We start from the raw sequence: 24771 nt of genomic DNA, 5'->3' as shown, positions 1-24771 counted from the left end.
TACCATACGTCACCGTAATCAGCTCGTACGTAACAACTTCGTTATCCGGTCCAAATCAAAGGATGCATTGGAGTGGCGTATCCAACAGAGTGATCCACATCTGCCGAAACATTTTCTCCACATCTGCGATGATCATAACCTGGCGGAACCTGCTTCGTAGGATGATCGACCTCAGCTCTTGCTGCAAAATCGGTCCTGCAAACAGCGCATCGTTTAGGGAGACGTCCGTTGATGTTTTGCAGGATGCATCAAACACCACCCTGACCTTGGTTATGGTACTCGCCTACTTGATAACTGAATGATGGGGTGGAAAGACTCGTTTCACCACCTCTTCGTCCGTATCCTTCACAACCCTCATATGACCGAGCTCAGCATATTCTGCCATGAAGCTGTTGTATTGTTTTTTGAGATTAGGGTCCCTTGACAGTGTTCTTTCCACACTTTGTAGACGTTTCAGCGCTATTTCCTTAGATTATCCCAGTTGTTCCAAGATTCGCTCGTTTTTAAGAAAAGTCACCGTATATCGACCATCTGCTTCCCTTCAAACAGTACACTCAAACTGCACAAACTGCGCTGGACCAAAACCGTGACAATAGTTCCTCCAAATTGTCAGAGACTGCGAGGTTATATGAGAATCTTGAACCCTTAGTTGCTCTATTGATTTCTCCGGATATCACCCATCCGAAGACCGATTCAGTGAGTGTAGGCAGTCCGTCGCCCAGTGGAATCTCTCGTCCGGATTGGAAGAAGTTGAAGAAGGCTTGGACTCCTAACACCAAATCCAGCTTTCTTGATCGAAAGAACTCTGGATCTGCAAATCCGATTCCTTCCGGTATCTCCCATCTGTTAGACTGCACCGAGGCAGTAGGCAAACATGCAGTAACTTTTGTCAGTACTAGGAAGTCCATAGTTCGGGAATATGACGAAATCCGAGATTTAACCGTAGCTTGAACCCTTCGGGTGACCCTCGTGTTTGCCTGTCCAACTCCTTGGATTGAAATATCGACCTTGTAGCTGGGGACGTTCATCAACCTACTCAAATCTTCCGAAATGAAATTACATTCCGAACCAGAGTCGAGTAGGGCACGAGCTGGATAGCGTGATCCTTGCCTGTCCTGAATGATGACAATAGCGGTAGCCAAAAGCATCTGGGATGACGTAACCTTTACCACATTTGACGATGTAGATTCTCTTGAAGCTAGCGTGCAAGTGAACTTCCTGTATAAGCTGTATCTCGAGAACCTGGCCATATAGAACCCAAGTAACATTGCATGATTTATAAAGGTTTTATAGCATTCTACAAGTCTAAATCATGGTCTATAGAACCCGCATAAAACCAAAATTGTTACTTGGGAAGGTTACTGTCTTCAGCAAAGTTGTTCAAGTGACCAAGTCCTTTCGAATGATGGTCATATTTTTTTCAGAACTCTCTCACTACGCGGTGCTAGTGTGCACATGAACTTCCTTAGTATGTTATGTCTCGCAAGCTCGTCCATATAAAATGTTGCTGTGCAATGTGAGAACAGGAACCGAAAAAGGGATGACGTGTAGAAGCCGAAAATTGATTTCTGACACTATTTTGAAATCCAAGATGGCGGCCATCACTTCACGAAAAACTGTCAAATACTCTACAATATGGATATTTTCGGAAAAAAAAACAACGTGCAGAGGCCGCAAATTGATGCCAGACGCCATTTTGGAATCCAAGATGGCGACCATCGGGTAAAGAAAAACTGTCAAATACTCTACAATAAGAGTATTTCCTGAAAGGAAACGACGGGTAGAGGCCAGAAATCGATGCCAGTGGCCGATTTCAAATCCAAGATGGCGGCCGTCGGTTCAGTAAAAACATTGCCAGACGTCATTTTGGAATTCAAGATGGCGACCATCGGGTTAAGAAAAACTGTCGAATACCCTACAATATGAGTATTTTCGGAAAGGGGACGACGTGTAGAGGACGGAAATCGATGCCAGACGTCATTTTGGAATCCCAGATGGCGGTCATCAGGTCAAGAAAAAATGACAAGGAAATTTTTGGGGAATTTCGACCTCTCTTTGATTTTACATTCTTCCGGTCAATCGAGACATTCAATTCCTGCCCAGGAATTTGATCGAAAACAGGCAAATTCAAAAGTTTTGCTAAGTCTCGGGCGGATAAACCGGGATTTTACTTTCGAGCGTGCAGGATCGAAACACAACGTGCTTGCTCCGGTGAAACCATGATGTAAACAAACTTATCCTGAACAGGCATGGAAAATCAATCCCGTAAAATAATGTATGAAGCTTTTGTAGGTTTTGATATTGGCTACAACATTCGAAAAAAGCTCAAATCTGTATCTTTTATATATTTGAGTTCTGCTCAATTAAATTTTCAAAACATAGGTCACTCCTAGACTGAGTAAATTTTTCGTCAATTTTCCTCATATTCGAGCAGATTTTTGAGGAAAATCGAGAAAAATTTACTATGTTACTATGTTTTTGTGATTTTGAGTGAACAGTCAATCGCATCGGCCGTGCGACTCTGCATCATGTCCAACTCCAGGCACTTACAATATATGATTGAGTGATTCATTATTAATGGACCAGCAATAATTTATTCTTAAACTTTCGCCTCGATAGTCTATGAAAGAGCATTCATGTACCAATATCTCAAAAACTTTATTATCCTTTTGTTACATACTTATAACATATAACAGATTTGATAATACTCAGATCAAACATAGGATCCAGCTCTGAGTAGCATATATTTCTAATAGATTTGATAATACCTAACTGATCTATTAACGATTAACATATTTTCCAATTACCATACTGATTGATTTTTCTCTTTCCCATTTCTCCACTTTCAGCTCTCTAAAGTTTCTACAGCAAGTGCTCAACAACATGTCTTCGCCACCCGCAATACCCCTGTACACCCGCCGTTATCCGACGCCGAACGGCTATCCACAGAATACTAACGGAACCGAAACGACCGAGCTGCTCGATCTCCGTAAGCTCGAATCGCACCGAAGGTATGTTTGGGCTTTCCATAAGATCAAATCCAAGGCGAGGGATTACTTCCTAAATATCACAAATACTACTTGCTCAAGAAACAAGTGATCGAATCTGCCGATCCTCAGTCGATCGAAATCAACCTATAAATCCTGTACATTTATCATGCGAGCTTGAATCAAGGGAAACACACATATGTACTATAAACAAAATTAAAACCATACCATAAATGTATACCTTTCTATTTAAAACAATCAAAAGAACAACAACCGTCAAACGGAGGTGAAAATCAAAAAAATCGATCCTGCAAATACTTGATATCCTGTAAAAAAATAAGTCGAAAAGCAGTACTAATAAGCAAATACGATAATAACTAATGATAATAACGTCAAACGTAGCAGCAATTCAGGTTAACCATTTTATATATATAAACGAAAACAAAATATTTAAAATACAAGTAGCAAAGTGAGAAATAAATGACATATCGTTTACCCCCTCCTCCCGGAGAACGTATACATTGAAACTGTAAAAAGTTGTAAACAAACGAGCTGATAAATATTGCTTAACTATTGAAATCAACTTTTCTAACATCATAAAATCCAAGTGCATAGAAGCCATGAACATTATCCGCTTCCGTAGAGTTTCGTCATAAAGAAAACTGATAGACATGCTTTGCTTCCTGTAGTTATTTACAACTTAATTAAAAAAAAAATTATCCATTAAACAAACAAACAAAAAATGACACAAGACATGTAAATGATCCGTAGAGTTTCCGAGTACAAAACGAACTTAGCTAAACCAAAACAAATGAAATGCAAAAACACTGAATCATAGCATCATTTAGCCCAATTAATTATCGATAATCTAGTTATGTAACATGTAAATTAAAACAAATCAGAAAAAAAAACTATTTAACCTTCTCCCAACCATCATAAACACGTACAATTGATCGATTCGAGCAACTAAAATCCCACCAATTAAAAAGTGACGTTTCCCTTGCAACGATACAATCGAGAGAAGAAAAAAAAACCCCGAATACAACTGGCAACGCTTCCGTGTGCGTCAGTTGCCGTCATCAATCAACCTGTTCCGGCTCTTCAATCAATCTATTAATCCGAAAATCGTCAGTGTCCGGCGACTGCATCTTCAATCAACAATCAACAATCTATACCATTCATCAATCAACAATCTACAATCAACAATCTATCTAATGACGCCCGGGCAAAAAGCGTATGCCAGCACGTCTTGTGACTCATGCTGGGCGCACTGTTCCGCAGTGTCAATGCTCCAGCCAACGAGAACGAGGAGTTTGGCGGCTTCTGCTGCTGGTAAGTACCCAAAGCCTGCGATGGCGATTGTCTCACATGTTTCACATTGATGTGTTTCTTCGACTCTCCCTGGCAACTGCCATAACAAACACTGAATTTCTCAAACGAATCAACATATCTTAAGTGCTGGGCGAGTGCAGCAGGAAGTTCGGATGTCTTCTTTTCCTGTTCAACTGAAAACAGAAAAGTTCATGTCGTGTCTTCCTGATGTGTCTCTTTCTTTTTTTTTCGGATGCATAACATTCCATGAACCTACGGGTATCTCTTCCACGTCCTGTCTCGAGAGGCTCAAAAGAAAGTTCGTGCTTCCGAGCCAGGATCGGAAATTAAAAGAAAATTAAGCTGCCTATTTCGCACGGGCAGCGGAGCAAGAAGCTCAAAGTGGGAGGCATTTCCTGCCCTGTAGCCTTCTATTCCGGGTTACCTATCTGCTAGAGGGTGCCTGACTGGAACTGTCAGCGCTTATGATATGGCCCTCGCCAGACTTGCCTGCCCTGAAATTCAAATCCAAATCAGTCAGTTAAGGTGAAACGTGTTGAGTTCGAAATGGGTACCGTTGGTATCCCTTGGAATGGGTAGGGTGGGTTGTGGGTATGGTGGCACAACAACAATCAACAGCCAATTTGCTGCCGCTTTCATCAATCGCGTGATGGTGTTTGGTTGAGGGTGGAATGAAACCGGCACTATCATCCGGGGTGGTAGTTAGGAACGAGGGTGAATTCCTTGCAAGTTGAGGTGTCGAGGTGAACTTCGGCGCATCAACGGCAGTGATGCCATTTCTACGTAAAAAATAATGTCGATACTCATCACGAAAAAAAAAGCGGGGGATTGTCAGAAATGAAATTAAAAGAATCATCAGGAAAATCATCTTACAACCTGGCGGGACACATTGGCTGAATATATCAAAATATTTGTTAATATTTGTCTTTTCAAGGCACAGGCTAAGTCATAAATATATATGTAGAACAAACGTTGTTCAACACACATAGCTCTATTTTGAACCTGTTTTAGTTCCTAAAAATATTTATATTTAAAAATAGTTGAAGATATTTGCAAATATATTCAAATTGTCTCACCCCTTACTAGATAGGAGAATTTACGTATTCTCGGCAACCTAAGCAGCGACCATCTTTCTTTAGGCTCTTTCCATCATAATCACGATTTTCAAAACTCAAAACAATGTACATTTTATTGCACATCTTGCAAATTTCCATAACCGCTGGAACAATTTAATAAATCTTAATTTTTCTCATCAAAAATATATGGAAGCACCAGCCGGATCACTGCCAACCCGATACAGAAAATAAAATAGTCCACGTGGATGATGATTTAAAGCACCTGCGGTGGATAAATTAATCAGGAAAGGTGAAAGTATTTTCCTGATCCTATGCTTCACGGTGAAAATTTTGACCCTCATCACTCTTTCGAGGGTTTCCCTATTCACCGCTAGAGGCTGCAACAATCGCTTAGTTCCAATTGGATTCGCCTATAGCCTTTTTCTAGAGGCGAATCAAATAGAAGGTTAGCGATTGATTCAGCCTCCGGCCGGGCCTCTGATCCGGAAGATCATAACCGCTGGAACAATTTTTTTATAAATCTTAATTTTTCTCTTTAAAAATATGTGGAAGCACCAGCCGGATTACTGCAAAATCGATAAAGAAAACAAAATGTTTCACGTGGATAACGATTTCAAGCACCTGCGATGGATAAATTAAGCAGGAAAGGTGAAAATATATTCCCTTTCTATAGGCCTTTTCAATGCATCACCAACGTAGAAGGCACCATGCTAGTTCGAGAGGAAACGTCAGTCAAACCGTTTGTGTACATCCGAATAAGGATTTAACACAACGCAAATTACAGCATTTTTCATTGAACATCTTGTCTATTTCCATCAGTAATTGCCTAATTATACGATTTTTCCACATATCTGAACTAATTTGCACCTAAATTAGTCACACGCAAGAAATCCGAATGATCATAACCACTAAGGCACTATTATAATTTCCCATTTTTCTCAACAAAAATATTCCTGAACACTAGCAAGATCCTTGCAAAAATGATACAGAGTTAAATCAAGGTTGCAAAGACTCATTTTAGCTAAAACAATGTTTTTCTAAATTATGAAATAATTAGATGCCATGATCAAATTTTGAATTGGTAGGATACAAGAAGAGGTTGCAAAGAATGGGTTTGACATATTAAACCTGTTTATTTCACTTCATGAGAGTCACAATCAGCGATTTTTCACAAACTCACTCACTCACTCACTCACTCACTCAGCGATCAGCAAATCGCTGATTGTGACTCATAGAAAGCAAAATTTACAGGTTTTATGTTTCCAACGCATACTTTGTAACCTCTTCTTGTAAGTTACAAGTGAAACATGCCATCATACCATCTTTTGGTTTTATTATTCCGAAAAACATTATTTTAGCTGAAATGAGTCTTTGCAACCTTGAGTTAAGTTTTACAACTGTAGATCAAGTTTTGGAGCATCTCAGATGAATCAATTTATCAGGAAAAGTGAAAAAGTGTTCCGCTTTCTATGTCTCCCGGCCAAAATGTTCTGCTCACAACACTCTTTTTGACGTTGTCCTATTCACCACCAGAGGTTGAATCGATCGCTTAGTTTCTATCAAAAAGGCGTATACTTCACGGCGAAAATTTCAGCCCTCATCACTCTTTTGAGGGTTCTTCCACTAGAGGCTGACACGATCGCTTAGCTTCTATTTCGTTTGCCTATATTCAGCTAATCAAGATCTATCAAGATTACTTATATACATCACGGTTCGAACGCAAGCTTTTTCGAAAATAAACAGTGTTAGTGGTACCAGATGCACTTTGACATTTCTTACCAATTCGAAGCATAGATCGCGCACGAAATTGACATTATTCAGTCAAGTGGACTGTCAAACGATGTCAACAAAACAATAACATTGTTGAAATTTTTTGGTAGAAAATTTGAAAATTTCACTGATTTGAAAAGATAACTTCCTGATGTCTTCTGAGAAGTTGTTAAGCAGAAAGTTTGCCACCTTTTCGGACGATTCAGTTTCCGGTAGAATACAAGTCTGATCCTGTGGATGATCCGGAATATCCGTAAAAGTGGTCAATTCATGAAACTGATCCTAGAACTCCGCGTTTTTTAGAAACCACTCATAAACGTCTTATCAGAATGAATTCGGAGCTGTGACCGAAATATGGACACTGGGGACTACAGGATGGTCCACTAAAAGAACCGGAACATCCGTAAAAGTGGTCAATTCATGAAACTGATCCTAGAGCTCCGCGGTTTTTTTCAAAACCACTCATAAACGTCTTATCAGAATGAATTTGGAGTTGTGACTGGAATATGGACCCTGCGGACCACGAGATGGTTCACCGGAAGATCCGGAACATCAGAAAAGTGGTCAATTAATGAAACTGATCCTAGAGCTCCGTGGATTTTTCAAACCACTTATAGACGTCTTATCAGAATGTATTCGTGACCTTAATTTGGACTCTGGGGACTACATGATGGTCCACCGGAAGATCCGGAACATCCGTAAAAGTGGTCAATTCATTAAACTGATCCTAGAGATCTACGGATTTTTCGGAACCACTCATAAACGTCTTGTCGGAATGTATTTGGAGTTGTGTTCAGAAATAAGAATATGGAGACTACAGAATGGTCCACCGGAAGATCCGGAATATCCCTAACAGTGCTCAATTCATGAAATTGATCCTTGAGCTCCACGATTTTTTAGAAAGCACTCATAGACATCTTATCGCAATAAAATCGGTGTTTTGACCAGACAGTTTATACTGGGGACCACGGGATGGTCCATTAAAAGATCCGGAAGATCATCAAAAATTCCGTTAAAAGTGTCTAGAAGTTATTAAATACTTAAATACCACCTAGAAATCATCCATGATAATAAATAAAAAAAAAATGTGTCTATGAGCAGTTCTAAAAAACCATAGAGTGCTTAGATCAGTTTTCTTGACCTATCCACTTTAATGGATGTTGCGGATATTCCGAAGGACCATCCAATGGACCCTGGGGTCCATTTTCCAGTCACAACTCCGAGTTCATTCTGATGAGTTGTCTATTATTTTCCAGAGGAGCGTTCATGGTCTCCAGGGTCTGTTTTCCAATCATAACTCAGAATTCATAATTATAAGACGTCTATGAGAGTTTACGAAAAAAAAAAACGGAGTTCTTGGATCAGTTCCATCGATTGAGCCTTTTTACGGATGTTTTGGATCTTTCGGAGGACCATCCACTGCACAATGGTACCAAAGCCGATGTTCGAAAGTTAGAATTGCTTCGAACGAAAACGGGAATGGGAAATTGCTTTCGTTTCGAACGAATCCGGTTCGTACGAAAACGGGAATAGAGGTGATTGTCGTTTATGCGATCGATCAGTTTGTACCCGTGACAACTCCACCCATATCTAGTAACCTTCCTTGGTCCAACCACCGACTCAAGCAACTGAAGTCATCCAACCGAGCTGCCTTGAAGACATTTTGTAAACTTCGAACGGAGACATCCAAGAGGAAGTACAATCTCGTTAACAAACAGTATAAGCAGCTCAACAAACAAATTTGTTCAAGCCCATCAGTGCCATCTACAATCTAAACTCAAAGCAAGAGCTTCTGCAATCATGTGAATGATCAATGGAAGCAATCGGGCTTACCTTCTACCATCTACAATACGGATCGAGAAGAGTCTGCTACGGAGGGAATCGCTGACCTGTTCATGTTACAATTCAGCAGTGTCTTCGTGAAAGAAAATTTACCTAACGAGCACATCGTGGCCACCGTAAGCGAGGTTCCCGTACTTTCTGCTGTTGAAACGCATCCACCTATCTTGACTAATGATGTTCGTAAAACAGGCCTTCGTTAGAAAAATTATTACAGCAGTGACCCTGACGGAATCCCTTCCGCGGTTATTAAGAATTGTATTGGAGTGCTGGCTGCACCTTTAGCATCAGTCTTCAACCTCTCTTTGCATTCTGGGGTCTTTCCCTATGGCTGGAAGGATTATTTGGTTTTCCCTGTCTTAAAAAAGGCAATAAGCAGTTGGTGTCCAACAACCGTGGCATCGCTGCTTCATGTGCAGTCTCAAAACTTTTTAAATTATTGGTGCTAGATTGTTTCAAACACACATGCTCTAGTTACATCGCAATCGAACAACACGGATTTATGCCGAAGAGGTCGACCGCTACAAATTTCGTTCAATACACATCCTCAAACATACGCGAGATGGAAAGAGGTCATCAAGTGGATGCTAGCTACACTGATCTTTCCGCTGCTTTTGATAAAATCAAAGACGAGATTGCAGTGGCCAAACTAGAGCGACTTGGCCTACACGGTTCCCTTCTTGATTGGCTTCGCTCATAACTCACCAGTCGACATACGTCAGTGCAGATAGGAGATCATATCTCTCAACCGTTCGCTGTTTCTTCTGACGTACCTCAAGGCAGTCATCTGGGATCGTTCATTTTCATATCTGAATGACGTTCACTTTTCTATTTGTTGCCTGATGCTGTCTTATGCTGACGATTTCAAACTTTACTTTGTCATCAAAGATCGAAGTGGTGCATTGTGTCTTCAGCGGCAGCTGGACGTTTTTGCTGTTTGGTGTGACAAGATTTATAGGTATTAATTGGTTCTAAATGTGCTATTACAATGTTGTCCAGTTAAAAGAATAACCTATCTGTTATGCTTACAGCCTGCAGGAGCAAATTTTAAGCCGTGGGTCTACCATAAAAGACTTAGGCGTCATACTTGATTCACAGCTCACCTTCAAGGACCATGTGGCTTATGTTTCTGCTAAGGCCTCTTCTCTACTTGGTTTCATTTTTCGTTTCGGCAAAGACCAGAGATGCAAAATATCATGACACTCACTCGACACTCGTCAACGCATCAACCGACTATCGCTGACAGAACGTTTTGTCAAGCTGTGAGAGGTAGAGCCATGGCAAACTACAATCACCAGTAATGGTCGCTGCTCACAGGTAAAACGTAACACTCGTTGCTTATGATGGAAAGCATAACGAAAACAGTAAAGACTTCTACAGTACGATGAAGAGAAAAAGGGAAACGGCAGAAGAAAATAAAAACAATGCCTACGCATTCCAAGTTCGACTCGGCACGAGTGACTGAGTGAGTTACAAACAAAGCTGGCAAAATGAAACAGAAGCTGTTGGGCTCACTCACCAACACACTCACTTAAGCAAGCAAAGCAACAGCTGCTTCAAAACGATCACAGATGAGTGCCGCGATTGTCGGGAATGACCAGATCGGTGATGGATCAACCGAGGGATAAACACCGAAGACGACATTCACCAGTTGCTTTTTACTTCTTTCTGGAACTTGATGGATAGCCATGGAGAGTGCTTCGACAAGCATATTGGTGGGAATGTATGTACTAAGCGTTACTACCATCAGCTGTATGACGATCGTTATTGTGATAGGTCGCAACTCTGCCAAAGACTTTAGGAATATTTTCTGTTTAAAAACACTCGATTGTTTGTTAGTCCACTCCATATTAGAGTACTGTTCCGTATGGATTCCTTTTTGCAGCAACGAGATGAATCGTATTAAGGCCATTCAGCGAAGATTTTTACGTTTCACTCTTTGTTGGCTACCCTGGAGTGATCCTTTCAACCTCCCTAGTTATGAAAGTCGCTGTAATTTGATGTCCCTACAATAACTTAGTATTCGCCGTAGCGTCTCTAAGGCTACCTTCATTGCAGATCTCCTACGATCGGAAATTAATTGCGGCTCACTTCTGCAGCAGTAGAGTATCAATATCAGACGAGTAAATTTGGGTTCTTATTATGTTTACAACATCCCGGCTTCTCGCACAAACTACGGCGCTAATGAGCCGTTAACTAGCATGTACAAGATTTTCAACTAATGTTATAACGGCTTTTATTTTAATATCTCCCGTGTTAGGCTTGAGAATCTGATTTATAATGCATTTTTAACTTCCTGACGGTTTCTGTTTTCAGTACTTAAATTAAGTTAATAATGTTCTCATTAATATCGTTTTATATGCTTAGGACTTAGTTCAAGCATATGTATTTGTAGAATTGCATGTTATCTGTTGGTACTGAAATGATAAGGTTTTTAGCTTTTTCCTCCAAATAAATAAATAAATAGGGTAGTGCTTTCACACTGAATCGAAGCAGTCAGTAATTTTATGATCTGACCTAGACTCATCATGCAAAAACCATTCTTATAACCTTACAATATTCTTCATACTTATCCAGCACTCCGCTATCCGGATTTTTTGAATAACGGAACTGTTCGGTAAGAGTTAAAAAAAAATTGTGAAAAATTATCATAAAAATAGAAAATACGTTCCGAACTAGTACAGACTTTGTCCAGTTAAGCCAGTTTAATGATAAAAAAAATAAGATTTGTTGATTTTATTGATTTCACACGTGTAATGGTCATTTTAAATGTTATCAACTTTTTCAGCTGTTCAAAAACCCGGTAAAATTTTGCCGAATTCGGTGATCTGAATTCAATGTGTAAGTCTACTAAATTGTTCAAAAGTTCAGCTCATCTGATCATTTTAATGACCAGCTTGTACAGTTTCCTCAGTAACGAACGAAATGTATATAGATCTTATTATAGATATACTCTGATTTCCAAATCATCATGAAGTTCAGAACACTTGACTCACGATTCCAATATAATTCTACTCAGAAGATCTGTCAGAACTTCTCTTTTGCTGTTACTACCAAGCTTATTTTAAAATGTGCTTATCAGTTTCATTTAGATTTATTTCTGGTAAATTTTCATATCATCCGTACTAGCTCCAATTAATATTCTTTCTTGAAGTGAAATAATAGTTCTTTCTAGAAGCATAATTTAATGTCAAGAAAATAATAAAAGCTTGTAATATTTTTCAAGCGAAGCGAAAGTAGTGAGCTTAAATTTACAGCCCCGCTAGCTTTTGTCTTGATTTTATAGACCGGAAAATTACATTAAAAAAATGCGAAGGAAAACTTTCCATACTCCAACAGATCTGCACCGAACGACCACACTAGTCCGCACGCTCACCTGGCCACCTTCTCCGTCAGTTCATAAAAGACGAGTTATAAACATTTCACACTCTGTCTTTCACTCCCATCTACCGGTTGCATTCTGGCACAGCCACATTCTCCGGAGGATTTCGGCTGCAGCGCTCCGGCACCATAAACCAGTTATGGCAATCATGCTACTCTGCTGCTAAGCTTGTTGCATATGATGCCCTATAACTAACAAGCTTTAACAGCCTCGCTGTCCAGTTTCCACCATTCTCCCCCTCTGCTACTCCGCACTGGAAACCGTGCGATATTGCAATCAAAAATCGTAAAATAAATTTTAAGACCCGAATATTATACACTCACTCACCCGGACCCGTATCCGGAAACATGTAAGAGTGTCTCTCCAGCTGGTACAATTCCCTGCTCTGCTTCATGGAGACACATCCAGAAGACACTTGTGTGAAGACCAAAAAAATAAAACGCCTCCCCCCCCCATCGTTGTCTGCCCATTTTTTCACCACCCCTTATCACCCGAGAGGCTCTGATTAGAATCTGAATTTTGTAACAGAGTAACGGACCAAAGGTCGGGGATCGTTTGGCCTCGAGACTGAAGGGAATAGCTACTTTTTCCGCATGCATAGGAAGCTTTACATGCTTCGACAACAATGGCCCCGAAAAACTGAGACGAGACTGCTACTTGTTGGTTGGTCAACAGCAGTGAAATCAGGAAGGAACAAGTGACAGTTGGTTCGAGACTGCACTACTGGTATTGGGAATTTTCGGCAGGGCCCGAGCAACAAACAAGTTTCACACTGCACCATCCCAAGGGAGCTGCACTCCTTGTCGGCTTGTGCATCTCACAGAGTTGGTCCTGTGGGTTGGAAGGAAGATGATTTCATGTGCATTTTAACTTTGTTATGCTGAGGAGATTTTTTGGATAGTGATATTTATGGGATTATCATGAGCTGTCTAGTTGGTCGATATGTGTGCCTTGAGCTGGATCTGTAGCTTAACTATTCGATACACTCGGATTGTTTGGTTTTCACGGAAAGAATGGATTAACCTGTCTGTACAGCGAGTTACAAAGGTGAAGGGTGGTTACGGTTCATTTCAGTAGCCTATCGATTTTGCTGCAATTGCCTTTGAGTGAGGGGGTTTAAAGTCGATTCTTTGTTGTTCTGAAAACGTGTTTTGGATAATGCATCGGTTTATTTCGTCGTTGGAATACGGAATTGTTTGATAATAAAGTATATTTATAGCAAATGATGCTGATGATTTATTCTACCTGGCCATGTTGGGACAGGTTAAGTAAAGTGGAGTTCCAGTTTCATGTCGGAATTCAAATATGTATGAAGGGTCAAATCTCACCACAAGTGGATAAATTCATGTTTTTCATTGAAAAACTACAAGGGACAGCCCTATGGGGTTGTACGCAATGGTGACGTAGGACTACGTGGTCTTATATAATAAATTTTATTTGTTAACTGAAGCAGGAACTTGTGTTTTGTGTAGGAATAGGAATTTGAGCGGTGTTTATACTCTTTAGTATAACTATGATTGCCCTGAAAAGAACCTTTTGATATGAATTTTAGTTGAGACATGTTCAGAAACTTAACTCTTTTGGAAAATCTTGGTGGCCTTGAAAAGGGCTGATGGTAGTACACGCTTAAAGCCTTTGGAAGATGATGATGACGTGCAGGCAGCTGGATCTGCAAATTCGGACCGGACAATTACATATTCTTCGGTTCAATGATTGGGCACTCGCAAGAGTCTCTGCTCGTCTGCTGCTTGACAGGGGTTGAACTGGTGGCTGCGACAGGTTGGAAGGCCACAGAATATCGGTGTTCACCCATCTAAAGCTCCTCCCCTTTTTAGTTTTTCTCGTTAAACTTTTTCTCTCAACAAGTTGGTAAATCTTAGCCTTTAGCAGTATCACGGTTAACACTGTTTTCGACAAATTTATGATCCTGTTTCACGTTATGGTTCTTCTGTATGCCTGTTAAGATAAATTAGTGCTTGTATTTATTTTTTATACTGCGCTAAATCAAACGAGTAGAAATAAAAAGGGATGTCGGTTACCCGCTCGAATAATTGAAAATTCGAATAATATTTCATCGAACAGCTGGAAAAATCTTTACTAATAATCGTTAATCGAATAATTGGATCTCTAGGCATCCCTAGAAAATAGTGCAATTTCATGTTTGGTGGTCCTTCGAAAATGTCAAACAGCATAATTGCAACCAACGAGTGTAGCACAAGAACCAACAGCGGTGCGATGCTAGTTTTCATTGCTATGACGACGACTGAATTAAGGGGCTTAGAAGCAGAGGGGTGAAAGTCAATTCTTTTTTGATGACCATGGCCTCACTAACCTTTTTCGTACTATTTCTGCTACGCTTTTCTATCATCCAGAATAACAAACGTATCAATGAATATGTTTGCCGTCGAGTTATTAACGGAACAGAAAATCGATGAATAGAATCGATCAAAATCACCAGCACCCCTGCTTCCAAGTTTGGTTACAAGATTACAACTCTGGAGAGCATTTTGTGTGGTCGTTGGCGATCGGAGGCGAATGCCACTTCGACTTGTTTCGGCTATTAACGACCCTCTGATGACTGTGTTGGGGAAGCAGGAATGCTACATCGACATGTTTTGTACAGAAACGATTCTCTGATGACTGTGACTGTGCTGCGTGATTTTATCATGAAAAGTTAAATTCAAATTTTAAATAACTAATAATGTGAATTAAATTGTAACAATTGTGAAGTGGAGTTTTAAGTGAATTGTATGACGATGACCAAATGGAATTCCACTCGATTCCGTTGCTTTAGTAATTGGCATTGATGAATAGTGAAGTCTTCCGGATAACAGCAGTTTGTTCCAGCCGGCGCCGACGCTCAGCTATGTTATTTTTTGTCTTTCGTTTATGTAGCTCTTATACTAAAATTCAATAAAATTAACAGTAGCTCATTAAATACGCGCCATTAAAATGCTACAATACTGCTTGATGGAATATTTCAGCGATATATTGGCATCGATATTGTATTGTAACAGGGCTTACTAGAATACCTGCGTTCTTGTAATGGGCTATTGGATCTACGATAGAGGAGTCACTTTCTAGTTCTTGGATTAAAGCTTCTTGCAGTCATGACTGCAGGGAGGTTTTATGTCACTGCCAGTCAGTGGAAGTTGGATTGTAAATACATACATACATACAGACCTTTATGATGCCTCAAAATGTAAATTTAACATGAAACTTGCTGAAACTGGTCCAGAGGGATTTTGATTGTACGTTGTCGCTGAAATCTTGATCGATATCAGAACCGCAACTGGCGATAATTCTCTAATATAACAACAAAACCCCCCCCCCCCCTGATGTTATCCTGAACAATGTAAACCTTCTAACCTCACAATGCCACATTAAGGACGAGGTCGTTATTACTAAGTTGGTGGTCATTCCGTAGATCTGCTCCTTTCTAAAATATTTGTGCAACATATAAAATCACTATACCAACCCTAGATGAAAATAATGATGCCAGTAAAATATGAACCTGACAAATTATGCAAACAACCTTTCTCTGATCCAGGTTCTTCGATGAGTAATTAGACCTCGCTAAAGTTGTTCCATGCTGCATGGAGACACATCAAACTGTAAACTATATTGGTCAATACACTACATTGAATTCCTCTTTAGTAATGTGACTTATATTACAGGTATACTTCTATGAAACGTAGCTGTCACTTTTGACTTCCATCGTCAATATCTCGCTTATAACAATTGAGTCATACACATTAATATTACCGATAGATAGGAGATTATCTCATCTGTCAGATGGTGTTATTACTTTGCTTGTTTGCGAGAAATCGGCGATGGAAGACAGGAGTGCCAGTTGCGTTATATCGAGGTTTATCTGTATATGTTTATTTTAAAAAGGATTTAGATTTATTTTAGAAGATCAAGTTCAGCACTGGGAGAGGCTATGCGTGTGTTCGAACCTGATGTTTGTTTTTTACCGTGGATTTTTTTTTTATTATTTATTTTATCTATAATCGGTTGCTGATCTAGTCATATCCAGGCCCAGGAGTCAATTTCTAGTTCCTCATTCTAGGTCCCTATTATTTGCGCGCTGAGAAGCTGTTCCGAAGCCACGAGGCGTCCCATCATTCGTTGAGTGGCAGCGTTGAACCTGACTATTAGTCTCGAAAAGGCTTGCCAATGCACATCAAAAATCGACTACATACATCCGAACATTTGTTTATCTCGAATCGAAGTCCATAAACCGGACTAGTTCATGTTGATCTTTGTCAAGTTTCGTCTACAATTTGGACTTCTACATCAACACATGTCAGGCGGCCTTCAGGTTCAATTGGCTAAACTTGGTCAGTTCGTTCCATTTTGTAAATTTTTATCTTTTCAAACCAGTAACGTAGGGAAATCATCTGTTTGTGGTGCGTTACTGGTATAAGATCTACCACCGAACCCTAGTCGTGACAACTTCAAACTAGGATTTTCCAGTAATCAAAGGATCACATTTTAGTCCTTGTTACTTTTTATGACTTGATAATAGTGACAAGAATCGGGTAGTGTCCACAATTTTCAAACCATTTATAGCCTTAAACTCCATCGAATATAATACGCCAATTTCGAATTATCGTCGATTTGGCTAAGCATCATGCCGTAATATCCTCAATTTTAATGTGGGATGTAACATCAATAGAGATTTCCAAGCGCAATCTCACGAACACTAAAGTTTTCCATGTTTAAAAATGAAGAAGAAGAAGAAGAATCAAAAAGGTATCGCGATATCACAACTACTTAAAATGGTAGCGCGCGGTCTCACGCGGTCTCACGCAAACTCCTCGGAAGTTCTCTAGTTTTCTCGTCGGAGATTCTGTGAATTTCTCCTCGGAATAAAATAAAACAGCAAAGAAAGGTTATCTTCCATTTAATTCCACTTAATAAATTTGGTATCCATGACAGATACGTATTTCGACTACAATGTGCAGTCTTCATCAGTGTAATTCCCACTAAAGAACTTATCAAAATCTAACCCCCTTAAGTACTCATCTCCTAGGTAAAAAAAAGTCAAGATCACAGTTCTTTGATCTTCTCGTTGGGAGCTCTTTGAAGTTCTTTGAATTTGTCGTCAGATGTTCTCTGAACTTCTCTTAGGAACTTCTCTGAACATCTCCTCCAATGTTCGCTGAATTTTTCCTCGGAAGCTTTGAACTTCTCATCGGAAGATCTTTGAACTTCTCTCCGGAAGTTCTCTGATCTCCTCGTCAGATGCTCTCTGAACTTCTCATCGGATTTTCTTCTTCTTCTTACTCGCATTTCAGCTCTCAACTTAGTGTTCTAGATGCACTTCCACAGTTATTAATTGAAAGCTTTCGATGCCTGTACCTTTTTTGCATTAGTATTATACGGTATGTACAATCATACTCTATGCCCAGGGAAGTCGAGAAATTTTCCAATCCGTAAAAAATCCTAAACCTGACCGGAAATCGAGCCCAGCCACCTCCAGCATGGTCTTGCTTTGTAGCTGCACCTTTACCGACTGAGCTAAGGGAGGCCCGTCGGAACTTCCTGTTGAACTTTTCTTCGAAAAATCTCTGAACTTCTCGTCGAAAGTTTTCGGATCATCAGAAGATCTCCTGAACTGCTCGTCGGATGATGTCTAAACTTCTTGTAAGAAGTTCTCTGAATCTCTCGTCGGAAATTCTTTTAACTCTTGCCGGAAGTTCTCTGAACTTTTCGTCAAATTTCAGGGAACTTCGATAACTAACTTCAGCGAAGTTCTGTGAACCTTAGGCGTTTTTTCAGTACTCTGAACCTCAGAGCAGATCTGTAAATTTTTCGTCGGAAGTTCTGTGAACATTTTTTCGGAAATTCGGCGTTCTGTGAACTTTTCGGTGAACTGTGTGATTCTGTGAAGTTCCCTTTAAGTTCAATGAATTTCACGTGAAGTTCAGAGAACTTCCTTTTAAGATCAGTGACCTTCTCTTGAAGTTATCAGATCATTAAGGAATTGCATAGGTACTCTTTAACACTCCGAACACGATGCCTCTGGTAAAATGTGTTGCGGCAAATCGGCAATGTTTGAAAAATCATTGCTCAGCAATTTATCAATAGATTTTAATTCTATTGATGACAAATAAATCTTTATAGTAGGGGAAATGGCTCTAATGTTGGCATATGGATCGAAGATTGGGTCCATCGCTAAAAATCTGCTATTTATCAATTTTGTCTAGATGAACGCGTCATTGGGACGGTACTAATGGATATTTTTGGTCGCTATTGAAAATTTAGTCGATTGCTGAATTTATGTATGGGCCCAAATAAGGGACATTTAGGCCGACATTGCATCCATTTTCCAAGTTTTCCGTTACACATTTTACCGGAGGCATCGTTTTCGGAGTGTTAAAGCTACATCGGAGTAGTTATGCTATCTTAAGGTAGTAGGGTTAACTACCCCTGTTGCCACTGGTGTGAATTCCACTTGGTTTTTTCGGACCTCTTTATAGCAAACTCTGGTTTTTCCGTAGAGTAAGCTTTAAGCTACAAAATGTGATTTTTATTAGCTAGATTATAATAATAAATTGCATGAAACTTACAGATTTTAGTCCATTAATATTTAAGAATTCACGTCGTAGCTGATTGTTTGTGTTTGCTGTTGGTGTCTAAATTTTATCGTATTGTACATTAGATTATAAGTTTAATTAATCAAATATAATATAAGTTTACCTCCAATTCAATTAATATAAGTAATTTTAACTTCGTAAACTAGAATTTTAATAATACAATTTAGGATAAAGTTTTGTGAACGCACATTTTAATTCGTCTACTTTGTGTCTTTGTTCACTTGTAAACAGTCATTGTCCGCTTGTGCTCTTTGTCCGGATTGAAGGTTTACATCAACGTCAAAGCTATCCGTTATCCGTATTCAATGCCTAACGTTACGGATCGACGGTGCAAGGTGTGTGCCTGCAAGGTGAGGACTGTCGCGAACATCCCCCGACCCGTATTGCTGCAGACTTCCATCAGCTATACCTCCATCCATCACGTCCAACACTGCCAGCTTTGTTACTGGTCGCCGGAACACGCCACTGCCTGTCTTCACATCAACGCTTCGAATCCTTCCATCTTTCCCTGGATGTGTCTTGAGGACCCTGCCACGAATCCAGCTGTTCCGTATAGCTTCATCCATGACGATCACCAAATCTCCCGCTTGCACTGGTTTGACTTCGATGAACCACTTTGTGCGGCGAGGGTAGGGAGGTATTCCCTAATCCACCTTGTCCAAAACCTGTCCAAACAAGCCTGAACGTGTCCCCAGTTGGTTCGGAGTGTAGTTGCAACGTCCACAGGCTGCTTTGCTGGTTGTACGACACCACTGGAACTCAACATCAGAAAATGGTTGGGAGTCAGAGCTTCCTCATGTTCTGCGCTCACGGGAACGTACGTCAATGGCCTGGAGTTGACCATCGCTTCTACTTCGACCAATATAGTGCAAAAGGATTCCTCGTCCGGGTTCCTGGAGGTAGAGAGAGTGCCTAGACCGACCTTGACGGACCGAACTAAGCGTTCCCACGATCCACCCATGTGTGGGGCTGACGGTGGATTGAACCGCCACGACGTATTCCGATTGGTGAAGGTATTGGCCAATGAAATGTTGATTTGTGCTATCTCCCGCTTCAAATCGTTGCTTGCACCTTGAAAGTTCGTGCCCTGATCACTATAGATCTCTTGCGGAGCACCTCTGCGAGCAATAAACCGCCTCACCGCCATTTTGCAGGATTCTGTAGACATTGAGTTCGCTACTTCAAGGTGGATGGCTCGTACCGTCTGGCAAACAAACAGAGCCACCCATCTCTTGGCACTTGCTCTGCCAATCCGGATAAGGAACGGTCCACAATAATCCACACCCACGAAGGTGAACGGTCGAATGTACGCTGCTAGCCTGCATTCTGGAAGCGATGCCATACGAGGAGGTTGAGGAGTTGCCTTTCGAACGACGCACCATTTGCACGTCTTTGCTACTTTCCGGACCGCATTCCGCAAACTGGAGACATGAAACCTCTGTCTCACCTCGTTCACCACAGTCTCAGAGTTGCCGTGACCGTATTGTCGATGATACCAGTTCAAGATAAGGCCGGTGACGTAGTGGTTTTTCGGCAGAATAACCGGAAATCTAGCGGCGTACGGTGCATAATGAGCGGCACCAATACGCCCATCCATCCGCAGCATTCCTGCCTCGTCCAACATCGGAGACAACTTGCAAAGTGGACTGGTTCTCTCGAGTCTGGGGGCTTGTTCCGGAAATCGTTGATGCTGTTCTTCGACTGCGATCATTTCGTCGGGGTACGTTTCCATTTGTATCCAGCGAAAGAGTGTTTCCTCCGCGGACTGCAGCTCTTCCTGAGACAAATATTCACCGGCTTCTGTTGGATCTCCACGCACCTTTCCGGAACAGTTAGCACAGAAGCGGAGCATGTACGCGGTTGCTCGCAGGAGTCTTTCCCACTTAGAGAAACGTCTGTAGTCGATCAATGGTTCGGTGATTTCACGATGATGTGCGTGGACGGTTCGTAATTCCTCTGGTATGTTCGGTTCTGGCAGCTCGTTGCCTGGCCATTCCGATTCAGCCTTGTAGAGGAACTCCGGACCCGTAAACCACCGAGAACCGTTTTTGAAGCATGGACCTTCTCCCCATTTTGTCGCCTCGTCAGCCACGTTCAGCTTTCCAGGAACTTTCCGCCATTCGCCCACACAGGTTTCGCTCAGGATTTCACCGACTCTCACTGCAACGAACTGTCGATATCTACGTTGGTCCGACTGGATCCAAGATAATACCGTGCTTGAATCGCTCCAGATCATTCGACGTCGTATAGGTAAGGTGTGGCTCTCTTGAACAGACTTCATTAGGCGACTTCCAAGAACTGCCGCTTGCAGTTCCAGCCGTGGAATGGACAGTGGTTTCAACGGGGCTACCTTGGACTTTGCTGCCACCAATGCGCAGCGTACTTGTCCTTCATCGATGATGCGAAAGTATGCCACGCAAGAAAATGCCACCAGACTTGCATCCACGAAGACATGTAATTCTATGTTGTCTAAGCCGGCACTGCTGTATCCTGGGAAGTAGCATCGCGGCACTGTTTCTCGATCCAGTCCTTTAAGTGCTTGCACCCACTGACGCCATCGACTGCAGATTTCCTCTGGAATTCGCTGATCCCATCCTATCTTGCTTCTCCATATGTCTTGCACCAAACACTTCCCGTGAACAACGTATGCTGCTACTAGTCCCAGTGGATCAAAGACGCTCATGACGACTCGAAGAACTTCTCGCTTGGTCGGAATCATATCGCCACTCAACAACTGCGCGACGTCTTCCCGCAAGCAAAGTCTGAATGTGAATTCGTCGTTGATGGGCTGCCATCGCATGCCGAGGACTCTTTCGATCCCTGTAGACTTGTCCGTCGCGAAGCTTTTGCATTCGCTTGCAGAGCTTTCCCCGACCCGTCGAACAACTTCTTCCGAATTCGACAACCAGTTACGGAGCTCGAACCCAGCCTTTGCATGAACTTGCTTAACCTCTGACGCTATTCGGATTGCCTCTTCTTCGGTGTCCCTACTGTCGAGGTAGTCATCGACGTAGTGGTTGTTGACTATTGCTTCGACGGCTTCTGGAAATTCTATTCTGTTCTCCTCAGCATTCCGGTTCTTTACGTACTGCGCCAAGCATGGTGAGCACGTTGAACCGAAAGTGGCAACATCGATCACGTAGACTTCGACTGGTAGTGATGAATCATCATGCCATACGAAGCATTGCGATTGACGATCCCAGGCGCGAATGAGAAGTTGGAAAAACATTTCCCTAACATCCCCTACCACAGCTACCTGCCGCTGTCGGAAACGGTGTAGAACTGACTTGAGGGATGTTAGAAGATCGGGTCCTTTCAGAAGCATGGAGTTTAATGACACGCCTTCCACCTTCGCTGCCGCATCCCACACCATACGGATCTTTCCTGGTTTGTTTGGGTTGATAACCAATCCCAACGGAAGGAACCAGGTTCTCCGCGGATCAAAGTTCGCCAGTTCCTCCGGTGTCGCCTTATGGATGTATCCTTTGGCCTCCAGGTCAGCGATGTGTAACTTCACTTTGTTGTAAAGTTCCGCATCTGCAGTCAGTTTACGCTCGAGACACTTAAGCCGCCGCTCTGCCATCGGGCGGCTTTCGGGAAACTCTATACAGTCATAACGCCATAACAAACCCGTTTCAAATCTCCCAGATGGTGTACGAATCGTGGTTTTCTCCATGATTTCCCGTGCCCGACGATCATCATCTGCTTCGACTATCGGTGCGACCTTCACACCAGTACTTTCAACTGTGAAGAACTCCTCGACGAGATCATGTAGTTCACGATCGGCTGATCCCGAGCAAACGTGCAGAAAGCGATGTTCTGGTGGATCATCAAGGCCTTCCACGTTCCCATAGACTGTCCATCCTAGCTTCGTTTTCGTCGCAACTGGCTCCAGAGGTTTGCCGATCCGCTTCTTCAGTGTCACCATCAAGTCGGTATTGTCTAAGCCAATCAGGATACGTGGAACTGCTCCGCTGTAGCTGTTCACTGGTAGCCCCCGAAGATATGGAAATTGTTGTTCCATTTGTTCGAAGCGAAGAGATTGTGGAGGTAGCCCGAGACTTTCAACCGTTCTTACTCGCTCTAACATATATCGCTTGTCACCGCTAATACTGGAGATTCCCAACTGTACTACCTTGGATTCCGATTCCGTGCGTGTAACATTGTTTGTCCACTGAAGGCAAAGGGGTTCAATCACACCGTCGATTCCGAGCTGATCCGCAACTCCTTGCTCCATCAACGTAAACGACGACCCGTCATCCAAGAAAGCCAATATGTCGATTGATGAGTCCTTACCGTACAACCGCACTGGCACAATCCGGAAGAGAGTAGACCGCGAGCCTTGACGGTGCACATTCACCTTCGCAGTTGATTGAGAAGAGATTTCTTTGGTTGCTGGAGTCTCCGCCTTTTCTGAATGCAACAGACTATGGTGCTTTAATTCGCAGCCATTCTGTCCACATAATGGTGCCTTGCAGGGCCATTTTCCATGGGATGCCAAACAGCGTCGACACAGATGTAGCTGCTGGACCAATTTCCAACGCTCATCGATGTTGCTCTTCTGAAACTTGTAGCACTCTTTCAGCTTATGGCCATTCTTCTGACACACTGGACATGGTTTCGGCTGAACTGGACCTTTTTCCACAGTGTTGACGTTGCGCTTCCATTCACCTTGCACCTTTACTCTATCACCATCATCCGTATGAGTGTTCAGGAAACCCTTTTCTTTCCCTTTCGGTTTCTCCGACTTCGAAGCTGCTGATGAGCGTATCGTTTCGAAGTCACTTTGAAACGTGACGTTGCTGGCAGCAGAGACAATTGTCGACATGAACTCCCCGAAAGCACGCAGATCTACAACAGGAATTCGATGTTGGTGAAGAGCCCAATCAAGTTTGACTCCCGCCGGAAGCTTGGTCACCAGCTCTTGCAACAGAGTCGGGTTTGACAGATGGTTCTCCATACCCAACGAGCACAGATGACCACAAAGATTCTGCACTACGAGACCGAAGCTGATAATACTCTCCAATTTGTCAGCCCTTGGTGCGGGAGTGGATCGAACTTTAGTGAGAAGACTGTTCACGACCAACTCCGGCCGACCGTACAATGTTCGCAAAGTTTCCATTACTTGCGGGACGGAAGATGGATGCAGAAGTTGATAGCTCACCGCACTAAGAGCATTGCCCTTCAAGCAACGCTGTAACCGCATCAGATTCTCTGCATCAGTGTAGCCACACATTTGGGTTGAGTTTGTGTAGCTACTGAAGAACAAAGGCCAATCCAATGGATTACCATCGAAGTGAGGAAGTTCCTTTGGCACGACATGCCGGGCAGCAAGTTGCTGGGCATTCGGACCACATATCGGAACGTTTGGTGGAACTACTGGCATCCTTGGAGGAACTACTGGCATCCTTGGCGGAACTACTGGCATCCTTGGCGGAACCCATGGAGATGGAATTGGATTAGGGTAACTAGGAATAGTCGTCACTATGGGGTGTGGTAGAGGCACACTGGAAGGTGCTGATGAGAGAACGGTACCCAAAGCACTACTTATTCTAACGTGGGAGTTGTGGGGGATTGTTTCAGGGGTCGAATTCAACAATGGTTCCCTGAATCGTGGAGTGGGCACTTGATTTGCCGAAAAAGAATCTAGCAGCTGGCTTGACCTACCTTCCCACGGTACCCTACCGTGTGAACTTGAATCAGTTACAGCTGGAATTTGAGTCATCAGAATATCTCGATCCTGCTGGGACCGAAGTTGATTCGCTGACTGCCGTTGAAGA

General features: G+C 42.1%; 1 protein-coding gene across 5 annotated transcripts in view; it reads left to right on the top strand.

The window, feature by feature from the left end:
• The window catches only part of LOC135700496 (sex determination protein fruitless-like), a 790809-nt gene that overhangs the window by 253289 nt on the left and 512749 nt on the right, over nt 1-24771 (top strand). For 4 of the 5 annotated variants that reach the window (XM_065221037.1, XM_065221038.1, XM_065221031.1 and 1 more), the window contains exon 3: nt 2850-4319. In XM_065221037.1, the coding sequence (XP_065077109.1) occupies nt 4246-4319 (74 nt within the window). In that variant the 5' untranslated portion in view covers nt 2850-4245. Of the gene's footprint in view, nt 1-2849; nt 4320-24771 lie in introns of those variants that run through there. The other variant, XM_065221030.1, reaches the window with a different exon arrangement.

The sequence above is a fragment of the Ochlerotatus camptorhynchus genome, unplaced genomic scaffold, assembly GCF_037179485.1.
Source record: "Ochlerotatus camptorhynchus isolate MF236.1 unplaced genomic scaffold, CSIRO-AGI_Acam_v1.1 ptg000137l, whole genome shotgun sequence".
NCBI classification, from domain to species: Eukaryota; Metazoa; Arthropoda; class Insecta; order Diptera; family Culicidae; genus Ochlerotatus; species Ochlerotatus camptorhynchus.
This window is presented reverse-complemented; position numbering and strand designations above follow the sequence as displayed.